At 48.9% G+C, this 10,427-nt stretch overlaps 1 protein-coding gene across 4 annotated transcripts in view; it reads right to left on the bottom strand.

The window, feature by feature from the left end:
• Positions 1 to 3,069: 3,069 nt before the first annotated feature.
• RASGRP1 (RAS guanyl releasing protein 1) overlaps positions 3,070 to 10,427 on the bottom strand; it is a 217,171-nt gene continuing 209,813 nt past the window's right edge. For 3 of the 4 annotated variants that reach the window (XM_069209005.1, XM_069209004.1, XM_069209008.1), the window contains 2 exons: positions 7,583 to 7,893; positions 6,436 to 6,713 (listed from right to left, as the gene is read on the bottom strand). In XM_069209005.1, coding sequence (XP_069065106.1) covers positions 6,579 to 6,713; positions 7,583 to 7,893 — 446 coding nt within the window. In that variant the 3' untranslated portion in view covers positions 6,436 to 6,578. Of the gene's footprint in view, positions 6,714 to 7,582; positions 7,894 to 10,427 lie in introns of all 4 variants that reach the window. The other variant, XM_069209007.1, reaches the window with a different exon arrangement.

The following is a 10,427-nucleotide window of genomic DNA, read 5'->3' as shown; positions in this document are numbered from 1 at the left end:
TAAATCTACAGCTATGAGATACTTCTCTTCATGATCACTGTGCTGTACCTTTGCAAATATTCTAATCATCTCTCGTTTCAACAAGTCCACCCTCGGTGGCAGTGTTGGCACCTAAGATTTAGAACACTGTTCCAATTGACTTAAAGAAGTCAATTTCTTCCTACCTCTAATTTAGGAATAAATGTAAGGCTTGTCCCTTTGTGAGCCCAGCATTGTTTCCTCTCTATTGCGATCTCTGATCACTTGAGCGCCAAGAGGCCTTAGGGTGTATGTGAGAGACCCAAACACACCACATAACACTGTCCTTTCAGACCACCCAGTGCGCATGCGCTGTCCCTTCTTAAGATCGACTACACCGGCTGGATCTTGTCATAACTGGAACTGCTGTGTTATGTACGCACTGCACCAGCACTGCCCCAACATACCCTCCACTGCACCAGCACTGCTCCAACATACCCTCCACTGCACCAGCACTCCTCCAACATATATCCTCCACTGCACCAGCACTGCTACAACATATACCCTCCACTGCACCAGCACTCCCCCAACATATACCCTCCACTGCACCAGCACTGCTACAACATATACCCTCCACTGCACCAGCACTGCTCCAACGTACCCTGCACCAGCACTGCTCTAATGTACCCTCCACTGCACCAGCACTGCTCCAACATACCCTCCACTGCACCAGCACTGCTCCAACATACCCTCCACTGCACCAGCACTGCTCTAACGTACCCTCCACTGCACCAGCACTGCCCCAACATACCCTCCACTGCACCAGCACTGCTCCAACATACCCTCCACTGCACCAGCACTCCTCCAACATATATCCTCCACTGCACCAGCACTGCTACAACATATACCCTCCACTGCACCAGCACTGCTCCAACATACCCTCCACTGCACCAGCACTCCTCCAACTTATACCCTCCACTGCACCAGCACTCCTCCAACTTATACCCTCCACTGCACCAGCACTGCTCCAATGTACCCTGCACCAGCACTGCTCTAATGTACCCTCCACTGCACCAGCACTGCTCCAACATACCCTCCACTGCACCAGCACTGCTCCAACGTATCCTCCACTGCACCAGCACTGCTCCAACGTACCCTGCACCAGCACTGCTCTAATGTACCCTCCACTGCACCAGCACTCCTCCAACATATATCCTCCACTGCACCAGCACTGCTACAACATATACCCTCCACTGCACCAGCACTGCTCCAACATATACCCTCCACTGCACCAGCACTGCTCTAACGTACCCTCCACTGCACCAGCACTGCCCCAACATACCCTCCACTGCACCAGCACTGCTCCAACATACCCTCCACTGCACCAGCACTCCTCCAACATATATCCTCCACTGCACCAGCACTCCTCCCACTTATACCCTCCACTGCACCAGCACTGCTCCAATGTACCCTGCACCAGCACTGCTCCAATGTACCCTGCACCAGCACTGCTCTAATGTACCCTCCACTGCACCAGCACTGCTCCAACATACCCTCCACTGCACCAGCACTGCTCCAACGTATCCTCCACTGCACCAGCACTGCTCTAACGTACCCTCTGCTGCACCAGCACTGCTCTAATGTACCCTCCACTGCACCAGCACTGCTCCAATGTATCCTCCACTGCACCAGCACTCCTCCAACATATATCCTCCACTGCACCAGCACTGCTACAACATATACCCTCCACTGCACCAGCACTGCTCCAACATACCCTCCACTGCACCAGCACTGCTCTAACGTACCCTCCACTGCACCAGCACTGCCCCAACATACCCTCCACTGCACCAGCACTGCTCCAACATACCCTCCACTGCACCAGCACTGCTCCAACATACCCTCCACTGCACCAGCACTCCTCCAACTTATACCCTCCACTACACCAGCACTCCTCCCACTTATACCCTCCACTGCACCAGCACTGCTCCAATGTACCCTGCACCAGCACTGCTCTAATGTACCCTCCACTGCACCAGCACTGCTCCAACATACCCTCCACTGCACCAGCACTGCTCCAACGTATCCTCCACTGCACCAGCACTGCTCTAACGTACCCTCTGCTGCACCAGCACTGCTCTAATGTACCCTCCACTGCACCAGCACTGCTCCAATGTATCCCCCACTGCACCAGCACTGCTCCAACATATCCTAAGAAAAACCACTGCAAATGAAACCCCTTCGAAACTACCCGTTTACCAGCACTGTCCCCACGCAACTCAAATTGTACCAGCAGTGCTCCTACGTAACTTGCATTGCACCAGTACTGCCTCTTATTAACTTGCAATGCACCAGTAAGATTCCTTGATAAGACACATTGCACCAGCACTGTCCCTTCATAACTCGCATTGCACCAGCACAGTTCCTCAAGAAAACACATTCCACCAGTGCTGTCAATAACACACATTGTACCAGCACTTTCCCTTCATAACTCGTATTGCACCAGTACGGTTCCGTGATAAGACACAGTGCACCAGCTCTGTCCCTTCATAACTCGCATTGCACCAGCACTGTCCCTTCAACACACACACACTGCAGAAGCACTATTCCTTCTTAACTTGTATTGCACCAGTAAGGTTCCTTAATAAGACAGTGCACCAGCACTGTCCCTTTGTAACTCACATTGCACCAGTACGGTTCCTTGATAAGACACATTGAACCAGCACTGTCCCTTCATAACTTGCATTGCACCAGTACGGTTCCTTGATAAGACACATTGCACCAGCACTGTCCCTTTGTAACTCACATTGCACCAGTACGGTTCCTTGATAAGACACATTGCACCACCAATGTCCCTTCGTAACTCGCATTGCACCAGTACGATTCCTTGATAAGAAAACTTTGCACCAGCACTGTCCCTTCATAACCCAGATTGCACCAGCATGGTTCCCTAATAAGACGCATTGCACCAGCACGTCCATTCATAACTTGCATTGCACCAGTAAGGTTCCTTAATAAGACACATTGCACCAGCATTGTCCCTTCATAAAAGACTTTGCACCAGCACAGTTCCTTAACAAGATGTATTACACCAGTGCTGTCCATTCATAATTTGCATTGAACCTGTACATTTCCTTGATAAGACACAGTGCACCAGCTCTGTCCCTTCATAACTCATCTTGCACCAGTAGGGTTGCTTGATAAGACACATTGCACCAGCACTGTCCCTTCAAAACTTGCATCACACCAGTACGGTTCCTTGATAAGACACCTTGCACCAGCACTGTCCCTTCGTAACTCACATTGCACCAGTACGATTGCTTGATAAGACACATTGCACCAGCACTGTCCCTTCATAACTCGCATTGCACCAGCCCTGTCCCTTCAAACACACACTGCAGAAGCACTATTCCTTCTTAACTCGTATTGCACCAGTAAGGTTCCTTAATATGACAGTGCACCAGCACTGTCCCTTCAAACAAACACTGCAGAAGCACTATTCCTTCTTAACTCGTATTGCACCAGTAAGGTTCCTTGATAAGACACATTGAACCAGCACTGTCCCTTCGTAACTCACATTGACCAGCACAGTTCCTCGATAACATGCATTCCACCAGTGCGGTCTGTTCATAACACACATTGCACCAGCACGGTCCCTTCATAACTCGTATTGCACAATTACAGTTTTTTGATCAAATAATATGCACCAGGACTTTCTGTTCATAACTCGCATTGCACCTGCACGGTTCCTTAATAAGACTCATTGCACCAGTGATGTCTGTTCATAACACGCATTGCACCAGCGCTGTCTGTTCATAACATACATTGCACCAGCGCTGTCTGTTCATAACATACATTGCACCATCTCTGTCTGTTCGTAACTCGCATTGCACCAGCACTGTTCCTCAATAAGACTCATTACACCAGTGATGTCTGTTCATAACATGCATTGCACCAGCGCTGTCTGTTCATAACATACATTGCACCAGCGCTGTCTGTTCATAGCTCACATTGCACCAGCACTGTTCCTCAATAAGACTCATTACACCAGTGATGTCTGTTCATAAAATGCATTGCACCAGCGCTGTCTGTTCATAACATACATTGCACCAGCGCTGTCTGTTCATAGCTCACATTGCACCAGCACTGTTCCTCAATAAGACTCATTACACCAGTGATGTCTGTTCATAAAATGCATTGCACCAGCGCTGTCTGTTCATAACATACATTGCACCAGCGCTGTCTGTTCATAACATACATTGCACCAGCGCTGTCTGTTCATAGCTCGCATTGCACCAGCACTGTTCCTCAATAAGACTCATTACACCAGTGATGTCTGTTCATAACATGCATTGCACCAGCGCTGTCTGTTCATAACATACATTGCACCAGCGCTGTCTGTTCATAACATGCATTGCACCAGCGCTGTCTGTTCATAACTCGCATTGCACCAGCGCTGTCTGTTCATAACATACATTGCACCAGCGCTGTCTGTTCATAACATGCATTGCACCAGCGCTGTCTGTTCATAACATACATTGCACCAGCGCTGTCTGTTCATAACATGCATTGCACCAGCGCTGTCTGTTCATAACTCGCATTGCACCAGCGCTGTCTGTTCATAACTCGCATTGCACCAGCGCCGTCTGTTCATAACTCGCATTGCACCAGCACTGTTCCTCAATAAGACTCATTACACCAGCGGTGTCTGTTTATAACTTGCATTGCACCAGCGCTGTCTGTTCGTAACTCACATTGCACCAGCGCGGTTGCTTAATAAGTCTCATTGCACCAGCGCTGTCTGTTCATAACTCGCATTGCACCAGCGCCGTCTGTTCATAACTCGCATTGCACCAGCGCCGTCTGTTCATAACTCGCATTGCACCAGCGCTGTCTGTTCATAACTCGCATTGCACCAGCGCCGTCTGTTCATAACTCGCATTGCACCAGCACTGTTCCTCAATAAGACTCATTACACCAGCGGTGTCTGTTTATAACTTGCATTGCACCAGCGCTGTCTGTTCGTAACTCACATTGCACCAGCGCGGTTGCTTAATAAGTCTCATTGCACCAGCGCTATCTGTTCGTGACTCGCATTGCACAAGTATAGTTACTTGATAACATGCATTACACCAGCGCTGTCTGATCATAAAACACATTCTAATTGTTTTGCCCGTTCATAACACTCATTGCATCGGTTCCAACCCCATGGAACTTCTAATTGTATCAACACTGCCCTTTCTTAACCGTTACCCCATTGCTGCCTCTTCACAGAACCAACGACCAGCACTGCTTCTGCAGAACAGCGTCACACTAGCGCTGCTTCGTAGCACGCGTTGAACGAGGACTGCCTCTATAACACGCACTGTAGCAGCAGTACTCCTTGGTAACACCCACTTCATAGGCAGTGCATCTTAATACTTACTGCAGGAGTACTGCTTGTTGCACCAGTACTGCAGCTTCACAGACCCACAACACTAACACCGCACCATCCTAACCTTCGTTGCACCAGGACTGTCCCTTCAGTAGACCATGGACCCAACGCAGCCCCTTCACGACACAAACGCTTGCTACTCCTACCGGCAGCAGTTTGTAGCAGCACTGCCTCTCCCGAACACTACTGCACCATCACTTTCCCCTCATAGTATTCAGGGCACCAAGGGTACCCCTTGGCACTATTTATTTAAAACACCCTTCCTGAAGATTTGTTGCATTCGAACACCCACTGCACCGCACTGCCCCTTTACACGCCTATTGCACCCACGCTACTACTTTCACATCACCCCTTGTATAAGCAGCATTAGTAGCAATGGTTGCACCCAGGCTATTTTACGCATACAAGCAACACTAATAAAACACGTTGCACAAGTGTTGTTCCACTGACCATCCCTGTTGCACATCTGCTCTGTTGTCTCCTGACCTTCCCCTTCACAATATCTATTGCACTAGCATTACCCTTTCACAACATTCACTGCACCAGAACTGTCTGATGCACCCACTGCATCAGAGCTGTAACAACATCATGCACTGCAGTGACTCCACTGCTGTCACTGGTTGCACCAGGCTGGCACGAGTCACTGCATGGGTGCTCTTCTACAGATAACACTGATTGCACCTTATACACCAGAGACGTTTCTCACTGCTACAACCAGTGGCATCTGTGATTCCGTGAGTGTCATCCATTGCGCGTGAACTGCACCACAGTTGTGGCGTGGACCATTCATTGCACAATCGTTTCACCTTCATAGAAAATTCCGCCACAGTTTATTGCCCAGGCGCTGCCCCTGGCCGATGGATAGTCTGGTGTAAATTATTGCCTCTTGACTTGGCTGTATATTCCGCAGTCCCCACACTGTCCACTGCAATTTCCCACCTTTTCAGGAATTTACAGGTTTTCAATGTCTGTTTTATTGTACCTTCCCTGCAGATGGGTGAGCCACTAGATATTGATATTTTGGCAATCCACAGGCTGATGGATACTGAAAGTGCCTGGAGGACAGAAAACCATAAATGCACGCAGTAGCCAAGAGCCGCGTGTCCATTAGGATAGCTTAGATACAGCAGCGTGTGCTCTGGTGAATGTGAATGGCTTTGGACACCCATTGTTCTCTCCAGCTCTCAGGCTACGCGTCACCGGTGTGGTCCACCTTCTCCAGTGCCTGGCTTTTTCGCTCTGACTCTAGGACCTCAATTCTCCTCTGTGCCTCCAGCAGCTGGAGCTTCAAGACTTCATTCTGCGCCCTGAGAGTCTCTTGTTCCTAGGGATAAGGACATCACACTTTGGATTAGCTTTCATTTAATATGTCATAGGAGTTTTTAAGCTGCATATGGAATGGTGAAGATTATATGCTGGTGTGTGGGTGTGGATTTGGATCTGGACCAGCACCATGAACCAATCTCTGTGATGGTGGGTAAGGTTGCTATAGGGAGCAAGTGCATGGATGAGCTCATTAGGGGATGCTGCACACCCCCGACGAAAAACAGACTACGCTCAATTTAGCAGGATTGTGGGTGGTTTTGGCTCAGATATGGCCTTTCTGAGTTTTGATGTCTAGAGTGAGTAAGGCTCAGTTTAAAATACTTTTAAATAGGCTTACATATGAGAGCAGTTCAGGGGTCTGCCAGGGGTGATCCTACTATGTGCTAGATGCTAGAGCAAGTCTGCTGATTTGGCCAATGTTCAGGTTTACGATTGATGCGGTCTGCCAGCTCTATACAGAGTTATAATGATAATGATGGCCTGTGGGCCTAGCTGTCATTCCCCATGGTCTCTGAAAGGCTGGTAAGGAGAAGAAGAGTTGATCATGTCATGCACTCCCTGAAGTGATGGGTTCTCCTGAGCCCTACCAGACTTTCAGAGTTGCTGACCTCTCAGGAATTCTCTCTATTTTGCTAAATGTTTGCCAGAATGCATCCTTATGCATATTTATAATGTTTGCTTCCATCTCATGGACTTTTTTTTTTTAATCTACTCCAGGAAGTTTTGTGCTCAACCCCATGGCCAGGATGGCTCCCTTGAGTTCACAGAGACTTTGGCTACCCGTAGACAGATGAAACCATGTAATGCCCATTCCCATGCAAGCACACATTCCCCAAGTGGTGGCCAAAAAGCTTTAGTTTATGGTACCTGGTCCTCTTCCTGATGCGCTGGTGATGAGGCACCATCTTGGTTCCTTGCATTGCGAGTGGAGTTCTTGTTGTCCCATTTGGCATACGCTCGTCTGTGGTGAAGTACGTAGTGCCTGACTGGAGCATTGCAGCCGGCTACGCCATGCTCAGTCTGTGTACTTTTGTCCAGGGCTGCGAGGTTTATCGTCAGGGTGATCTTTGCTGCAGAGCTGCCCACCAGCATGATTGTATTGTCTTTGCATTCTTCTGTGGGTTCGGTGGAACTTGCTCTGTCCCCACCAGGGAATGTGAAGGATCCGTCCTCCGGTCCTGTGTGGTGCAGACAAAGAAAGGCTTGACAAGCAGCTCACAGAGGTTAAAGTCATGTCTATCTATTTTCTAGTAAACAACCTGAGCTGAGATACCTTGAGCTATATGTGCTACTTCAGTGTGCAACTTTAGAGCTCGACAGCTGGAGAGCTTCCAGTCACTCTGCAACAAAGACACTTAGCAGGAGTTCATGATGCGTTCATCGCATCCTTGTTCAATCGATACCCACAAGGGTACTAGTAACATTATTTCTGATTGGTTAAGGTAGGCCCTATTCCAATTAGCTACAGTAACATACATTCAGATTGGTTAAAACTAAAAAAAAAATTATATTCAGAAAAATTTCAGCTGTTTTCCCCTCCCAGTGGGAATTGCTGGTTCCATTTGTCTAGTGGGAAAAACTAAGGGGCTCATTTACAAGCCCTTGCGGCTTTGCAGCGTCATTGTTTTGATGCTACAGTGGCACAAAGAGTCCCTCGGGCAGCGCCGCTTTTACAAACGGGTGCAATGGGACCACTGTGCCAGTTTGTAAACCCTTGCACCACATTATAGCTGCACCAAGTATAATGTATGCAAGGCAGACGTTCACCCGCAAAAAGGCACGCAGAAATGGTGCTGTGATTCGGCACTATTCTGCGCCTTCACTGTATCATTTTCTTAACGCCTGCTCAAAGCAGGCATAAAAGTGACATTCTGCTGTTTACAACGGGGCCCCCATAGCATTACTGGACTAGCAGTCCAGCAATGCTAAGGTTTAGCGCCACAGCTCCATCAGAGTTTCTGACGCAGCTGTGGACACTGTGCCCCATGGAGCACTGTATTCTAAATACAGCACTACCATGGTGTCGTGCGGCACAAGAAAACCGACGCATAGGTCACTGTGCGCCAGTTTCTTGTAAATGAGGCCCTAGGAGTCTGTAAAATGTGGAGGTGGGACCGGTCACTGATGTAGGCAACAGTACATGCAACATCATTCCAGAAATCCATGCGTGACATTCTGTTGTACCTTCCCAACAGGTTCTACTGGACTGCAGCAGTGCCCTGCCCCTCCTGCCTAGAGTGCTCTAGCCCACAGTAGCTACCCTTCTGAAGGCTGGTGGGTCTGTGAGGCAACACACCTCAGAAACTGGGTAAAGAAGCAACAAGATGGACTTGGGACATTGGAAAAGATAGGATACAGAAATTGGGGGAGCAACACAGGCTGGCGAGTGACGTTTGGAGTGAGTTCTAGGGGTTATCATTCCCATGAACTCAGAGTTGCACAGCAGGAAATATGTAACGTCCCTTTGCACTCCTGGGTGGCAGAGGCTTGTGATGGCTTCCACACGTCTTTTGTTTAAAAGTGCAGAATGGGTCTCTCCCACAATGTAAATAATGCACATGCTAATCTGCCTGATAGGCTAGAGACACTAACCCAGACATTGTTCTAAGCTTGCACACAGAGCCAGACCGCGGGAGACACTTGGGTCTCATTAACAGACAGTGCGTAGACCTCCGAACACATAGGCGTGCAGCAGGAGATGCCTGCATCGCATTGGTAGACAATGTGTAGACCTCCAGGCACCTGGACATGCAGCAGGAGATGCCTGCATCGCACTGGTAGACAACGTGTAGACATCCAGGCACCTGGACATGCAGCAGGAGATGCCTGCATCGCACTGGTAGACAACGTGTAGACCTCCAGGCACCTGGACATACAGCAGGAGATTCCTGGGTTATATTCACAGATCGTGTTCTCACACCCAGACACAAGGACATACAGCAGGAGAGGCTTGGGTTATGTTGAGAGACTGCGTGAAGACAACCCGACACGTACTTGCAGCAAGAGATGCTTTGGTTTCACCTTGAGACACATGGACAGCATGAGATGCTTGGTTTGTATTGACGGCGTATAGACCTTCAGGCACATGGAGCTACAGAAGGGGATGCTTGTGTCACATTGCTAGACAATGGGCAGACCTCCGGACACATAGACATACAGCAGGAGATATTTGGGTTAAACTGACAGTGTGTAGACATCCGAACACATGGACATACAGCAGGAGATGCTAATGTCACATTGTTAGACAATGTGTTGGCCTCTGGACACAAACATACAGCAGGAGATGCTTGGGTTAAACTGACTGTGTAGACTTCCGAACACATAGACATACAGCAGGAGCTGGTGGGTGCTGCCACAATTCTTTGGAAGCCTTCTGTGTATTTATTTTGTGTGCATACAGCGGGATATGCGTTGAAACATAGCGTGAAGCCATTTAGGGCAGGGGCACGTGGCCAGACCTTTTTATAACCTTCAGGCCAATGGACAGTTACTTTGAGAAGCTTGAAGTAGGTGGACAGAAGGCATGATTAGCTGAACCACCATGGCTAAAGGGTGTAAGAAGCTGAGGGCATGGACTGACTGTCCGAGGAGCTTGAGAAACATGTATATACAAGAGGGGTTGGTGGTACTGGGACGGTTTTGAGGAGCTTGAGAAGATTATAGATACACAGGGTGCAAGTGGCACATTGATGGAGAGTTAAGGGATCTTGAG

This window comes from Pleurodeles waltl, chromosome 9, assembly GCF_031143425.1.
Source record: "Pleurodeles waltl isolate 20211129_DDA chromosome 9, aPleWal1.hap1.20221129, whole genome shotgun sequence".
Lineage (NCBI taxonomy): Eukaryota > Metazoa > Chordata > Amphibia > Caudata > Salamandridae > Pleurodeles > Pleurodeles waltl.
The sequence above is the reverse complement of the archived record's forward strand: the minus strand, read 5'-3'. Positions and strand labels throughout refer to the sequence as shown.